We start from the raw sequence: 17,077 nt of genomic DNA, 5'->3' as shown, positions 1-17,077 counted from the left end.
GGGGGGGGGGGCTGATGCATACAGAGGGTACTGTAATGTAGTGTGTAGCACAGGGGATCACCTTCACTACAGTAGCAATCTCAATAGGGCTTATTTTCGGGGGAGGGCTTATTTTAGAGGAATCTTACACAGTAAGGGGAGGGCTTATTTTCGGTATAGGTCTTATTATCCGGGAAACACGGTAGACTCAAGACACAGAAGTAGATAAACATCTTTGGATATGGCCAATGAGGGAATTTGTTTTGCTTGAATATCAATATATTACAAAGGTTTTGTCTTTCTTTTTTTTCAAAAGGTGAGAAAATAAAAGTTTATTAATTGAAAAAAAAAGTAAAATAATTGCATTCAAAATATGGCATAGTGAATATATTTTTAAAAATTGTATGATCTTCAAAATATCTTTATAAAATTGTTTTATTTAGGGGCGGCCAGGTGGCTCACAAAGTAAGAGAACCTGGCCCCAGTGTCGGGATGACCTGGGGATCAAATGTGGGCTCAGATACTTAGCACCACACCCAGAAATAACTGGCCGTGTAACCTTGAGCAAGTAACTTAACCCCAATTACTTTTTTAAAAAATTGTTTTACTTATATGTAGCAGGAATAAAATATGCTAAAAATATTTTACAGAACAGGAAGGTAAAAATCAAGGGACTGATATGCAGAGGAAAAAAATACAATATGTAAAGTAATTTAAAACAATATATACACTAAAAAGTTCATTATAATCCAATAGAATTTATAATATAAATTATGATAAAGTTTTATTATATACATATCAAAACTATGAAGGCCTAAAAAACAACTTTAATGGAAATGGTAGTACTAAAGTGATCTGTTTTTTGGTTTTTGCTACCGAGCAAACAATTAAAGTGTTATTTAAATAACAGAGACCCACATTCCATTCTCTTTGGTCCCAAATCTCAAGATATTTGAAAATGTTAATAAAACTATATTTTAATTTAAATAAAACAAATATAATCATGCTTATAAAAATCAACAAGCACTTGTTGAATGCTTACATGTGCTGTACTAAACACCAGAGATACAAAGAAAGGCAAAAACATAGTTCCTGACCTCAAGGGCTTCACATTTGAGCAAAGGAAACAACATGCAAATAACTATGTATATACAAGTCATTCCCCAATTGATAAACTGTCAGAGGATATGAATAGGCAGTTTCCAGAGAATTAAAGCTATCTACAGTCATATGAAAAAATGCTCTAAATCACTATTGATTAGAGAGATGCAAATCAAAACAACTTTGAGGTATCACATCACACCTATCAGATTGAATAACATGACAAAACAGGAAAATGATGAATGTTGGAGAATATAGGGGGAAATTGGATCACTAATTCATTGTTGGTAGAGCTATGAGCTGATCCAACCATTCTGGAGAGCAATTTGGAACTATGCCCAAAAGGCTATAAAAATGTGCATACCCTTTGACCCAGCAATACCACTTCTAGGGCTGTATTCCAAAGAGATCATAAAAATGGGAAAAGGACCCACGTGTACAAAAATATTTATAGCAGCTCTTTTTGTGGTGGCCAAGAACCAGAAATTGAGGGGATGCCCATCAACTGGAGAATGGCTGAACAAGTTGTGGTATATGAATGTAATGGAATAATACTGTCTTGTAAGAAATGATGAAGAGGTGGACTTCAGAAAATCCTGGAAAGATGTATATGAACTGATGCTGAGTGAAGTGAGTAGAACCAGGAGAATATTGTTCACAGAAATAGCCACAGTGACTGATTTTGGTAGACTTAAGCCCTTCTCAGCAATGCAAGGACCTAAAACAATTACCAAGGATTCAGGATGGAAAATGTTATCCACATCCAAAGAAAGAACTATGGAGTTGGACTGTAGAGACTATTTTCTTTTTTGTTTTATTTTGTTTTACTTTTTTCTTTCTCATGGTTTCTCCCATTCATTATAATTTTTCTATGCAATATGATTAATATGAAAATGTGTTTAATAGGAATGTATGTATAAAGCCCATATCAGATTGCATGCCATCTTGTTGAGGGACAGGGGAGGGAGTGGGAGAAAATTTAAAACTTATGGAAGAGAATGTTGAAAACTAAAAATAAATAAATTGAAAATGGAAAAAAAAACAACTATGCATATAAAAGATACAGTATAAAAGAAAGGTAATCTAAAGGGGTTAGAAACAAATGAAAATTGAGCTGTGATTTGAATAAAGCTAGGGAAACTAGGAGCCAGAAAAGAAGAGGAAGGGCATTCTAGGCACTAAAGACAGCCAGCACAAATTTAGAGTCAGGAAATAAGAGTACTGTATAGTATGTGAAGAGCTGTAAGTAGGAAAGTATAGGTGGATCATAGAATGTGACAAGGGAATAGAATGTAAAGAGACTACAATGGTAGGAAAGAAGGAGCCGTGTTGTGAAGAGCTTTTAAATGTGAAACCAAAGATTTTATATTTGATCCTGGAAGTAAAGGAAGTCACTAGAATTTATTGAGTGGACTATGGAAAGTAGGGAAGTAACTAAACCTGGAAAAATCACCTTGATACCTAAGTGGAGACTAGACTGTGGTGGAGAAAGACCTGAGGAGGAACACCATTTGAAAGGCTATTCTGTATCAGTGTTGTGTTTTTCCTTCTCTGTTGAAGATAACCATGACATCAGGGAGATGATGACATGACTTGCAGTTGACTTTGATTTGAGTGAGGGAGGACTGCTGGTAGCTGGGTGAATAGAGAGGCATATAAGAGAAATGTTTTGAAGGAAAATATGACAAGATTTGACAACTGACTGGATACGTAGGGTGAATGAGGAGTTGAAAATGATATTGACATTGTCATAAGTTGAATGGGATGTCCTTGATAGTAAATGAAAGCCATGAAGAGGAGAGGATTTGATAGGAAAAGATGATGAATTCTGTTTTGGGTATGTTGAGTTTGAGATGTCCTCTGAACATTCAATTTGAGATGTCTAAAAGATAACTGGTGATGATTAGATATCAGGCAAGTGTTTAGGGATGGACATATTGACCTGGGAATCATCTGCTTAGAGGTGATAACTGAAATTATGGAAACTCGTGAGACCACCAAGTGATATAATATAGAAAGAGACAGAGGACAGTCTTGGTAGACACCCATGATTAAAGGATATGACTGACATAAAGATCCAGTGAAGAAGGCTCAGGAGAGGTTAGACAATTAGGAGAACTGGGAGATAACAGGGTCACAAAAACCAGAAGAGGGTGAGCAACAATGTCAAAGTCTGTAGAGAGATCAGGAAGGATGAGGGTTGAAAAAAGGCAATTAGATTGGGCAACTAATATATCACACTAGGGCCTTTGGGGAGAGTAGTTTCAGCTGTATGATAAAGTCAGAGGCCAGGTTGCTGAAAGTTCAGAAATGAGAATAGAGGGAGTAGAGGCAAGGGGCATAGATAGCTTTCTCAAGAAGTGCAGTTGAGAAAGGGAAAAAGAAAAGATGTTAGGCTATCTGGCATTGATGAGGGTTTTTTAAGGGAGAGCAGGCCATGTTCGTAGGCAGCAGAGAAAGACCTAGCAGAAAGGGAGAGATTTAAAATTAGAGAGTGAGGATGTTACTGAGGATAATATGTTGCAGAAGATGATAAGAATGAGATCAAGGGTGTATGTAGACAGGCAGTCATGTGAAAGGTCACTTTTTCATATGAGATTTTAATAAAGGAAGAGATTATAGGGGAAACTATTTGAGTGATCTGAGAAAAGGAAGGAAGAATGGCTTGGTGAGCAATGAAGCAAAGTCCTTTAGCTATAAAGAAGAAGTGAGGAGGGGGGGAGATATTTAATAAAAGGCATATACACCAGCATTTATAAAGCAAGTACTATGATCATAATACTGGATCAGAAAATAAGACTGGTTGTCCAGGGTGTCAGTCAGTTTATATCCTCGAGGAGCAATTAATTCCAGAGACAACATATAGTGCTCATGCATTTTTTTCCCTTTCACAGCTCTCTACCTACCCCACTTTGAGGGGAAAATTAAGAAAGTTCTTTCACAGAACAATACTTTAACAATGCTTTGTTATTTAAAAAAACAAAACAAAACAAAAAAACCAGAACTTTAAGAACATCAAACAATGCCATAGCTAGAAACAGTGATCTAGAAAACAGTATTTGTGTCACACTAATCAAACTCTTTTACTAGGGAACACTTCTATAAAATGTTCTCTCTCACTCAGAGAAGACAAAGCCAACACCACTGCTTACTATAGGCTAAGTTAAATTCTCAGCGTCAGATTCCATTTTGTTTCTGGAACCCATTTATTCTGGTCTGTTGGCTGTGAATTTAACCAGCAGCAAATCAAGTCACCAAACAATAGGGTAAAATATTAAGTACTTTTTTTTTTTTTACTTCCAGGATCAAATATTAAGTATTATGTGCTCATTCAGTACTGTACTAAGTATTATTGCCCCTGTTCTTAAGTCTTTATAACCTATGTTGGAAGACAGTAATTGCATCTACAAGTCTTTCACAGTCAATAACAGGACTTTTTTTTTCACAATTTACAGAAATGAAAAACATAAAGCATATAGTTAATAAATTGTGGACTACAAATCATATGTGCTATTGGGAATACTAAGGAGAAAAAGAAGAAAAAGCATTGAAGATGTTAAGGAAGGCTTTATCGGAAAAAAATGTGAACTAGGTCTTGGGTGAAGGGCTGGAAAGGGGAAGCATTTGGATAGAATAAATGGTGTTTAATGGGTATTTGTTTTTTCCCCCCAGGGTTGGAAGAACAATGGTGTATTTGAGAAAGCCAGAACCCAAGCAGCCCCAAATTCCTAATTTTTTATATGTACCTAGGGGCAGCTAGGTGGCACAGTAGATATAATGTTGGGTTTATTAGTCAGATAGACTCACCTTGCTGAGTTAAAATCTGACCTCAGACACCCACTAGCCATGTAACTCTGGACAAGTCACCTAACCTTGTTAAGTTTCCACACCTGCAAAATGAGCTAGAGACAGAAATGGCAAACAACTCCCCTATGTATCTTTATTGTTCTTGCTGTTGTTTTTTTGCTTTTCAGAGGGGCAATCGGGGTTAAGTGACTTGCCCAAGGTTACACAGCTAGTTTTGTGTGTGAGGCTGGATTTGAACTCAGGTCCTTCTGACTCCAGGGCTGGTGCTCTATTCACTGTGCCACCTAGCCGCCCTGAACTCCCTTATCTTTGTCAAGAAAATGCCAAATGTGATATATGACTGAAAAAAATATAAAATGATGTCTTCGATCTTATTAGTGCAGAATGTCTGCCTGTGGTACTTAACAAGATTGTTCTACCGTGTTTCCCCGATAATAAGACACTGTCTTATTAATTTTTTTGGAAAGAAAAACACCAGAGGGCTTATTTTCAGGGGAGGGCTTATGTTGTCCTGCCTCAGCTCTCCTCCGCAGCACTGCTCTCAATGGCGCCAGCAAGCAAATCACTGGGGAAGAACAGGATGACGCGCTCACTGCTGCAGCTCTGATTGGATGCAGCTCGGAGAGCGGCATGTGTTTCACCCGGTGGGGGGGGGGGGCACGGTGCATACAGAGGGCACCGTAATGTAGCATGTAGCGCAGGGGATCACCTTCACTACAGTAGCAATCTCAATAGGGCTTATTTTCGGGGGAGGGCTTATTTTAGAGGAATCTTACACAGTAAGGGGAGGGCTTATTTTCGGGATAGGTCTTATTATCGGGGAAACACGATAGTTGCCTATTACTTTTTGGTCCAAAAGCTGTGATTTCACTATAGAGGGAATTCTGAGTGGTAAAGAAAAAATTCCTTCTACCAAAGCAGATAGGCAACTGTTCTGTAACTATAGTCTTAGAGCTGTCTGGGGAAGCTGAAAAACTATCACTTGCCCAGGATCTTATAGCCAATTTCTTCCAGAGGAAGAACTTGAACCCATGACTCTAACTGCTATATCATGCTGCCTCTGTTTACACTCTGTAAACAGACTATTTATACAGCTCTTATTGAGAGAAAAAAATTTAATCAGTGTTTGTTGAAGAGGTGTTAACACTGAGAGAATGTAAGAAGACCACTAAGCTCCAACTACCTTCAAATTTAGATATATTAATTCTAAGGTAGTCACTAAATGTTCTTTCCTAAAATCAAAGGTGCTTAAAATCCAAATATGAAATCTGGATGGAAATCCTAAATATAAACACCACCTTTTTAATGATCTAGCAAGTCACTGCAACAATGCATACCTCAACTCTAAATTAATTGTTTTCAACATATTAACAGCCCCATTAACTTATCAATTTGAGTGAAAAAACACAACTTCAAAGCATAAGTATTAATGGATTTTTCCTTTAAATGGTAAGAAGCATCTACCTAAAACCATCAGTAAGCACTATATGTAACGAGGATAAGCTAGAACCTTCCCAGTAAGTACAGGAGTGAAACAAGGATGCTCATTATCACCAATATTATTCAATATCATATTAGAAATGCTAGAAATAGTAATAAAAGAAGAATCAAAGGAGTCAGAATGGACAAGGTAATAAAACTATCTCTCTATGCAGAAAATATGATCTACTCAAGGAGCTAAAAACTTAGTTGAAACAATTAATAATTTTAGCTAAGTAGCAGTATATAAAATAAGCTCACATAAATCATCAGTATTTCTATATATCACCAACAAAACCCTGAAGGAAGAGATAGTAAGAGATACCCCATTTAAAATAACTGTAGTGTATAAAAATCCAGGTAGTATACCTGCGAAGACAAATGCAGGAACTACATGAACATAATTATGAACACTTTTTATACAAATAAAGTCAGATTTAAGTAACTGGAGAAATATTTATTGTTCATGGGTAGGCAGAGCCAATATAATAAAAATGACAATTCTACCTAAACTAATCTACTTACTCAATGCTATCCCACTTAAACTACCAAAAATTATTTTATTGAACTAGAAAAAATAATAAAGAATTCATTTGGAAGAACAAAATGTCAAGAATATCAAAGGAATTAATTTAAAAATTATATAAAGGAAGAAGGTTTAGCAGTACCAGATCTTAAACTATATTATAAGGCAGTAACTTTCAAAACCATCCCTTACTAGCAAATAAACAGAAATGAGGATCAATGAGGATAGATGGAATAGGGCAGACATACAATACACAGTTGATAATGATTATAGTAACTTTGCATTTGACAAGTGTAAAGATTTAAGCTTTTGAGATAAGAATACACTATTTGGTTTAAAAAATTGCTGGGAAAACTGGAAATTGTCTGGCAGAAATTAGGTATAGATAAATATCTTACACCATTTACCAAGATAAGGTCAAAATGGATACCACAATCTAGATATAAAGAGAGATATCATAAGAAAACAAGAAAAACATGGACCACATTACCTATCAGACTTAAGGACAGGAGAAGAATTTATGAATAAAAACAAGAGATAGAGAATACCACAAGATATGAAATAATTTCAATCACATTTAATTAAAAAGGTTTTGTACAAATAAAACCAATGTAGTCACAATTAGAAGGAAAGCAGAAAATTGGGGGGAAGTTTTGTAGACAATTTCCCAGATAAAGGTCTCATATCTCAAATACATAGAGAATTTTGTCAAATTTATAAGAATATGAATCATTCCCCACTTGATAAATGGTCAAAGGATATGAACAGGCAGTTTTTCAATGAAGAAATCAAAACTACATATAGTCATGTGAAAAAAATGCTCTAAATCATTATTGATTAGGGAAATGCAAATTAAAACAACTATGAGATACCATCTCATACCTATCAGATTGGCTATGGAATTATGGCCAAAGAATTATAAAACTGTATATACCCTTTAAGACAGTAATACCACTATTAGGTCTGTTGCTGAAGGTGATCAGAGAAAAAGGAAAAGAACCTATTTGCTCTAAAATATTGACAGCTATTCTCTTTGTAGTGGCAACAAACTGGAAACTGAGGGGATGCCCATCAACTGGGGAATGGCTAAACAAGTTGTGGTATATGACTGTGATGGAATAATACTGTACTGTAAGAAATGATGAGCTGAATGATTTCAGAAAAAGGTAGAGGTGGCTAGGTGGTGCAGTCAATAGAGCACTGGCCCTGGAGTCAGGAGGACCTGAGTTCAAATGTGGACGCAGAAACTTAACACTTACTAGCCTTGTGACCTTGGGCAAGTCACTTAAACCCAACTGCCCTACCCAATTGCCCTGCCTTGCCCCCTCCAAAAAGGAAAAAAATAAAAATAAAAATGTAGACTTGCATGAAATAATGAAAAGTGAAGTGAGCAGTACCAAGAGAACATTACATACAATAACAGCAATATTGTACAAAGAATAATTTTGAATAACCAAGTTATTCTGAGTGCTATAAATACTCAAATGTACTATAAAGAACCTATGAAAGAAGATCCTATCCACTTCCAGGGAAAGAACTGATAATCAGAAGCATGCATATTATGGTTTTACATATATTTATAAATATATGTCAAATGGTGGCTTTCTCTAATGTGGTGTGGGGAGGGAAGGAAACAGGCTGAAATTTAAAATGCAACAAAAAATTTTTAATTTAATTTAAAAAACTATCAATGTGAGGATCTCATCCAATAATGCAGAGAACATCCCTTTCATCTATAGAGCTCCTTGCCTGCGGCTCTTACTGGTAAAGACATTCCCTACCATTTCTCCTAACTAAGGTAAATGAGGAGAATATACAAGTATGGAGGAAAAGGTCAGGAAGACTAGGCATCATATGAGCCTTACTTTCATCAGAATTGGACAAAGGTTGAACACATAAACAAGCACACTCAAACACAAACAGTTTGGTGTAGAAATACATAAAATTAAACAGGGAAAATAAGCAGGAATAAGAATGGGAATAGTGAGAACTTAATTCTGAGGGAATAGCCTCAAGTAAAACAAACTTCCTGTTCCAGAAGGTAGTATTAAAGGAGAATAAAACAAAGCAAATAACTGGAATCTAAAGGAGTGTCCATCAATTGAGAAATGGACAGACAAATTGTTGTATATAAATGTAACAAAATATCATTACACCATAGGAACAGACTAAAGAGAATCCTGGGAAGTATGAATTCATGGGGAAGTGAAGTAAGCAAAACCAGGAGAATAATTTATACCAGGACAGCAATGCTAAAGATAAACAACTTTGAAAGACTGAAGAACTCTAATCAAAGCAATGACTAGAACTTTTGATGAAGTATGTTACCCACGTCCTGACTGAGAAATGATAATAGAATTCAAGGTGCACAAAGAGGCACAAATTTCTGGACATGCAAACTGTGTGAATAAGTTTGGCTTAATTATGCTTATTTGTCATGAAACAGTTTTATTTCCTTTTTCTCAGTTTTTAATGGGAGGGAAGAATTACCAATAATGATTCTAAAAAAAAGGCCCATTGAAACATTTTTTTTTAACAAACAGAAGGTAATAGAAGGAAACTTAGAAGGAAGCAAAGACAACCATGAGGAGTTTGAAATCAACTCCTGGAATTATTATGCGCTTTTTTTTTTTCTGAAGAAGCAGTATGACAACCATCTTTTCTGTGTTATCCTGTATAACGTGTAAATCCCTCCTTCCCCCTTCTTTTCTGGTGTTTAAATTCAAGATTAAAAAAAAAATCTAAAGACACAGAAGTGCCACTTAAATGGAAGCTGTATTCAAAGGCTAAAGCAAAGAGTTGGCAGAATTGGTTTTACTGTTCCCCCAAAGTTTACTATCTTTTGGTGGGATATTTGATCATGAAAGTTCACTACATAATCAAAAAGAAATATTCTATTAAAGCACATGAATTAGGGAAATATGGTAACATCACATATACTTATTTGGAAATTTAATCAATGTACTAGAAAAATAAAAATTCTGGATTTTGTGATTTTCATCATCCATGTGATTCATAATCAGTACTAGTATTTAACCTTCTACAGACCAGAGTCCTAGTTCAAGGTCTTCCATTTTAGTGTGTGATCTTGGGCAAGCCAATTGGCTGCTTTCCTGTTTCCCCAACTCTAAAATGAAGTAGTTGTATTTACATATTTCTAAGGTACCTTCTAGGTCTAAAACTCTTTCACATGTTGAATCTTTATGGCTGTAGGACTCATCTCATGTCTTGAGTAGTTTTACTTGTAAGAGATATACATATGAGCATTAAATGGGAAGACAGTAATAACAATGAAATTCTCCAATGTTGCTGTCAGTCTACAAAAAAAGAATGTGTGAACCAAAGCTGATGACCTAATTTCCTAAAAAATGAAAACAGAGACATTGCCACATGAAATTCAATTAAAAATTCATCCCATGGCATGCAATAGGTCTTAAATTAAAACTTCAACTCAGCAGAGTCTTTAAGAAACCTTTAATTTCATTTTCTGGTTAAGTGAGGGTAACAAAAGATCTTAAAGAATTTTCTATCAGCAGCCACTTTCCCTTTCCTAGTCAGGTATTACTTTTTAAGAGAAAAAATAAGGATGTTACTCTCTTATTCTATATTGTGTGTAAGTGACTATTCTGCTCCACAAATGGAGCCCCAAGCTTTAATTCAATGAACATTCATTAATCAGTGACCATACATAAGACAGAGAGCAGTCTGGTGTGCCATACAGAGACTTGGAGTAGGGATGACCTTGGCTCAGGGCTGCTGTCAGAGTGATCTAGATAAGGCAGTACCCTTGGTGTTCCTTCAGACTAAAAGATGCTGAAGAGCTGACAATCTGCACTGATGGAGGGAGTTTCCTTACCAGAACATCCCTACAGCAATGAATAGGTTTGGACCAAAAGCAAGACATTCAAAGTCACTATGGAAAAAAAGACAAAAATGAAATAGTTCTTTCCATTAAGAAGCTCATATTCTACTAGGAAGATAACAAAAAGGTAATAAGACAAGAAAACATGAATTTCAAGAGGAGTGGACTAATACCTAGAGCTAAGGGAGTTCAGGAAAAGCTCTGTGGAGAAGGGATACACACACTGGGCTCTGATGGCAGGAAGAGATCTAAGGGGCAGAGGTGAAGCAGGTGTGCTACTAGACATGGGGAATCACCTACTGCAGAAAAGGACAGCTTTGAAGAGAACCTCAGATTATCACATTTTTTAAAAGTTTTTTGCTCATTTTAAATATATAACCAAATATTAGTGGATAAACAAGTTTAAGTAATGGTCTTTAAAGTAAAAAGATTAAGTTAGAGAAAAGTGAAATTAAAATAAAATGACTCAGAAAATTTACATATTGTTTCTTACCCTCTCATACTCCATGTTTTTGGAGGCTAACTGCCGAGCAATGAATTCTTTGCCTGAATCAAGTTTAATGCAAAGTTCTCTCAAAGATGACAAGTCAGTTAAAATTGATGCTTTTTCATCATGTTCACATCTGAGTTTTTCCTCCAATCTAGCCAAGGCTGTTGTCATTGAGGATATTTGAGTTTCATAAGCATGGTGAGCATTTATGTGCTATGAAAAAGAATGAACAGAAATGAAAACTTACAAAATCTATAATCACATAAGTTGCTTCACATAAAATACATATTCCTAAACATTGCACATGTCAATTATCCATCAATAGAATTACTAAAATTCTGTTGAAAAGTTTTTTAATGTCCTTTTGGGAAATCTTTAATAAAACAAAGGTAATTAAGAATGAAATTATGGTGAATACTTCAGAGTAAAAATCTGTTTTATGGAAGGAGGCAGTATATTATATTAGAAAGTAAATTTGACTTGGAGACAGAAGATCTGGGCTTAATTCCTAGTTCCAATATTTACTATCTCCCAAACTAAGATTAAGTCATTTAACCAGTCTTACAGTAAGTTTCCTCTAATTATTTAAGAGAGACAATAATACTTACATTACCTACCTTACAAGGCTAATGTGATGAAAGTCCTTTGCAAGTAGTAAAGCACTACAAAGTGAATCATCACTACTACTATTAATAATATAGCATTTATTTTATAAGTCTCCCATTACTGTGACTACTAATACATGGAAATATGGAGAGCAAGAAAGATGTTCTAAATTTTAATACCACAACATAAGAACTCAAACATTTATGAAATACCTACTGTGTGCAACCAGGGTGCACCAGTTTCTTTCAGCACCTCCCTTTTCTTGCCCTCTGGGTACCTACAACTCCCCAGGGAGTTTTCCAATTCCTTTGTGCTTTAGGTAGGTCATTTTAGGAATGTGAAAAGGTTTTGACTGGATGCCTGACACTAGAAATAATTCTTGATTGGCTGGTAAAAGCTTTTCTCTTTGGCTTCAGAAATTCTGCTGATCTCAAAAGTCTGATTCTGAGTGCAGAAAACAGAGTTTGGGGCACTGGTTATTATATTTGACTTAAAAAAAAAAGCAGGTGTATTTTGTAATATTTATTACACAAAGGGCTTTCTGCTGCCTTTAATTTTTATTTTCAAATTAGAAAAACAAAAAAAAGACTATTAGAATTAAAAGGTAAAACATTTGAATGCCAAGTAAATTAATCAATCATTCTAATACTCTAACAATTTAATAAATATCTGAGATTTTAATTATAAATGTTTGAATTTTTCATTAAAAAATGTCCTAAATAATAAGAACTCATGCCACAGAGACGCTGTTTATATTTTAAAAAAAGAAACAAAAATTATGGGAAAGATCATGAGAAAATCAAAGTATGAAAAGACTTGTTTTAAATATTATTTTATTTCTTCAATAGGTGAAAATTTAGCAATAATCAGTGACATTTTGCTTCTGAAAACTCACAAAAATCTATTTAGATTACAAAAATAATTTCTACATTAACTCACCATAATATTTCTTTATCTTTCATTAGTATCTAAATTTCAGGATCTGTGGCCCTTTCCAACTTTGGGATTCTGAGAATCTAAAACTGTTTTCATTAGGTCTAATCTATATTAGAAAAATTTAGCAAAAGCACAAAATCCTAAAAAAAACATGCATGCTAATTGTATGTAATATATATAATTGTATATATACTAACTGTATATATATTATAGAATACACACAAATATATACACATGTACACAGTACTATATATAGCATATATGTACACACATATATAACATATTTATATATGTATAACTTTGCTACTTATTAAACAAAAATAATTCACACAATTAAAATTATGAAAATCTAAAAGAAAATTCATTTGTTTATATGGTTGCTGATATATATCTGGACAGGGACTATCAGGAAGGTGTAGCACTTACTAAGGAAAAGAATGCCAAATGTGGCCAACATAATTAAAAAGGAATATCTGGGCTTATGTTATCAACAAAGTCTCAGAGCCTTCCTAGGGCTAAGAGTTCTGACAAAAGCCAAGGACCCAGGCTTTTCCCCTATTCCTGGTGTTGCCAGATAAACTTCATTTACCTATATTGTTTTTCAATTTCTTTGTATATAAAAACTGGGGACTGAACAAGATGATTTTTTAAATATCTTTGTACTATTTAGAAAATGAATTTGCAGTATTCAATCTTTATCACATCTATAATTATTGCTATACTTTTAACTAGAGGCAGCTATGGTTCATACTGGATAAAGCACCAGATGTGGAGTCAGAAATACCTGAGTTCAAATCCAGCTTCAGACATTACAAGCTATGCGACCATGGCAAGTCACTTAACTGCTATTTGCCTCAGTGTCCTCAACTTTCAAAAGCACCTATGCCTTGTGAGATTGTTGTGAGAATCAAATTAGATAACATCTGTAAAGCACTTAGCATAGTGTCTGGCACATAGTGGGCACTCTATAAAAATGCTAGTTATCATCATCATCAATATTCAAACATTCAATTTGATGAATGGAAGAATCCTGGATCCCTCTTAACTCTGGACTGGGTGAGAGCTTAACACATTAAGTCCACTCAGCATGAACTATGTCAATAAGAGGTTAAAGTGTAACAGTTAAGGTGACAAATTATGACCTCCAGAAAAACCATAAGAACTTACTTAGTTCTACAACAGACTAAAAAAGGGTGGGTCAAATAAAAGCTTGTAATTAAATTAACAAGAGGAAAAAAAAATCTGTATTTGAAAAGTAAAATTATTTCCTACTAAATATAACACAGGATTTTATGTCAAAATGCCTCAAAAAAATTAGTTTTTTTATCAATACCTGTAACTGAATCATTTAATAAAACCATTCACTTAAACATAGTAGGTGCTACATTCAAAAATTAATTTTTAAGCCATGACATTGAATAATTAACATTGATATAAATAACATTGAATAATTGATCTGTTAATTTATTACCTCTTGAATTTCTTTTTCTAAAAGGTCTACTCTCTCTCGAAGATGTCTCCTATCTGTATCAACTGAGAGGAGCTCAAGTCGTATTGAGCTACTTTCTCCTTCAGCATGATGGGCCTTTATCTGTAAGTCTTCAGCTCGACTATGAAGCATTTGGAATTTATCTAATAAATCTTGATTTTCTTGCTCCTAGTTGAAATACAATAACATTTTAATGAGCAATTATCACTTTTGGCAGTATTTAATGTTAAAAAAAAAGATGGCTATAATGTATCTATATCAACACAATGGAAAGGCAACAATATAGCTTCCCCCTTCAACCACCTCTCCCACCTATGTCATTAATGAAGGTAGTCTTTCCAACAATGAGATCATGACTGGTCGATGCCTGGACCTCCATTTCCTCAGCTGGAAAATGAAGGAGTTGAACCATATGCCCTAGACAGGGTATAGTCTATCATCCAATGATCCTCAACTTATGTTGAAGGGCTCCACTAAGTACTCCATAGAGGATGCACTCTCATGATACAAGGTCATCCTTTATGTCAGGGGATCTTAACCTTTTTTGTGTCATGGACCATTTGGTGAAGTCTATGGACCCTTCTCAGAACAATGTTTTAAAATGTACAAAACAAAATACATTAGACTAAAAGTGAAACCAATTATGCTGAAATACAGTTATCTATATCTATATACATATATATGTCTATATCTACACACACACACACACACACACACACACACAATTTACTTAAAGTTCACAGACCTCTGGTTCAAAACCAATCCTGACCTAGATCTTTTGGTTATCAATAGAATAAGCAGCTGATCAGCGTTTGTTACATGCTCTCACTATATGACTGGTCACCAGTTTTAAACCTCTCTTATGAAACCTTTTTTTGGCTTCTGCACAATATTTCATTTACAGTAAATAACAGCCTACTCAAACCCATCATCAAACTCTCTCTCCTTTGCCCTCTGGGTGACCTGTAAATTTTAAGACACAGCAGTATATTTCATTTCTTAAAGATATACTGCATTGTTGAAAAAATATTGATGTTAAAAAAGATTGGACCTCTGGCTCAGGGACAAACTTGGGAGCAATTAAAAGTACTATACCAAAAACAAACCATATCAATAAAAATGTATTTTAAAATAAAAGCACTCTACAAGTTAGCAAATGCAAGTATAAGTTAATAGATGGCTTTCAAATTGGGGACTACTTTACTCCTCCATGCACTGAGAGAGGGAGAGAAGAGGAGGAAAGTAAGAAGGCAGAGGAAGTTCAAGAAGACTATCTGGAAGGGGTCAGAAAAGAAAAATGTTTGCTTGCTAATTCATTTGGTTCTAATTTGGCATTTTAAACAAGGTTTTACCTCTTATTTTGAATGTTGATTTTTTCTTGACAGTTATTGCTCTTTTAAAAATTTAAATGCTAATATAAATATACTGCACCAGGGTAAGAAGACATCCCAGACTCATATTGCAGCCCCATGACAGAGGTGTTATGAACTGACAGCTTTTTCGCCCACTATCTATAAGTACATATACTTTTAGACTTGATTGATAGTAGTTTTGCTAAATAAAGTGCATTATTCCTCCTTTTTTTTTTTTTAAAGCAATCGGAGTTAAGAAATTTGCTCAAGGTTACACAGCCAGTTATTTCTGGGTGTGGTGCCGAGTATCTGAGCCCGGATTTGATCCCCAGGTCATCCCAACACTGGAGCTGGTGCCCTTACTCGCTGTGCTACCTGAAGAGACTCATGGCCAACTGAAAAAAAGGACCATTGCAAGGGGGTATCATACCCAGGTAAGAAGGCCCAGAGCAGCATACAGAGAAGAGAAGTTCAAAAGCCAGTGATAACAGCAATGGCAGTATGGATCAGATCCTAGGCACAGAGCAGTATCTCATTCCTAGCACCTAGTGCAGTCTACAGTGAAATAACCAAAGCAGAAATCCCAGACCAAAGAGGAGTTGAAATTCTCCCACTCTTAACCAAGAGAGCTTTCCAGCTGCTGCATAAGGGCAGAGGCCAGCAGAAGTCTATTCTTACATAGACCCAAACCCAGGTCAGGAACTCGCAGAGTTTAGATCATGGAAGCAACAATCACATTTGCCCTAAATTAGACCACTTGGGGAGCAATGAAAGCTTGCCAGTCCCTGGTCTGCTGCAGAGATTCTAATAACACAACAACCCAGGACCTTCCTTCCATCTAGAAGTGTGGCACAGCCCAACTTGAACATCAAGTCCAAAGTCAGGAAGTAGGCTAGAAGAATGCGCAATCAATAAAAAGACCCCAGCAGAAATGAGCTATAGGCAGAGATACTCAAAACACAAATGCAGAAGAGAATGACCCCAGTCCCTATATAAGCACAGCTTGGGGACATACTCAAATGGAACTCCTAGAAAAGATAAAGCAATAAAGAAATGTTTCTATGAAAAGAATAAGACCACTTAAGAAAATATTGGAAAAGAAATGAGAGCTATGAAAAAAAGAATTGGAAAGGGAATGAACAGCTTGGCACAAGAGAAATAAAAACTTACCCAAGCAGCAAACTTCCTAAAAATTAAGATGCATCAAATAGAAGCCTATGCCTCCAAAGGGCAACTAGAAATATTAAAACGAAGTCATGTGGGGCAGCTAGGTGGTACAGTGAGTAAGAGCTCCAGGGCCCCAGAGTCAGGAGGACCCGGGATTGGTTCCAGCCTCAGATACTTAACACCCACACAAAAAAACTGGCCGTGTAACCTTGGGCAAGTTACTTAAGTCCAATTGCTTAAAAAAAAAACCCAAAGCCATGAGGTTGAAAAAAAAAAATAGAAG

The 17,077-nt window shown here is 35.4% G+C and overlaps 1 protein-coding gene across 5 annotated transcripts in view; it reads right to left on the bottom strand.

Moving 5' to 3' along the window:
* Positions 1-17,077, bottom strand: part of CEP135 (centrosomal protein 135) — a 121,108-nt gene that overhangs the window by 22,577 nt on the left and 81,454 nt on the right. For all 5 annotated transcript variants that reach the window (XM_069105272.1, XM_069105270.1, XM_069105274.1 and 2 more), the window contains 2 exons: positions 14,258-14,443; positions 11,248-11,457 (listed from right to left, as the gene is read on the bottom strand). In XM_069105272.1, coding sequence (XP_068961373.1) covers positions 11,248-11,457; positions 14,258-14,443 — 396 coding nt within the window. The remainder of the gene's footprint in view (positions 1-11,247; positions 11,458-14,257; positions 14,444-17,077) is intronic.

The sequence above is a fragment of the Petaurus breviceps genome, unplaced genomic scaffold, assembly GCF_028583685.1.
Source record: "Petaurus breviceps papuanus isolate PSGF00001 unplaced genomic scaffold, PetGlider_PUasm1.0 76, whole genome shotgun sequence".
Classification (NCBI taxonomy): domain Eukaryota; kingdom Metazoa; phylum Chordata; class Mammalia; order Diprotodontia; family Petauridae; genus Petaurus; species Petaurus breviceps.
The sequence above is the reverse complement of the archived record's forward strand: the minus strand, read 5'-3'. Positions and strand labels throughout refer to the sequence as shown.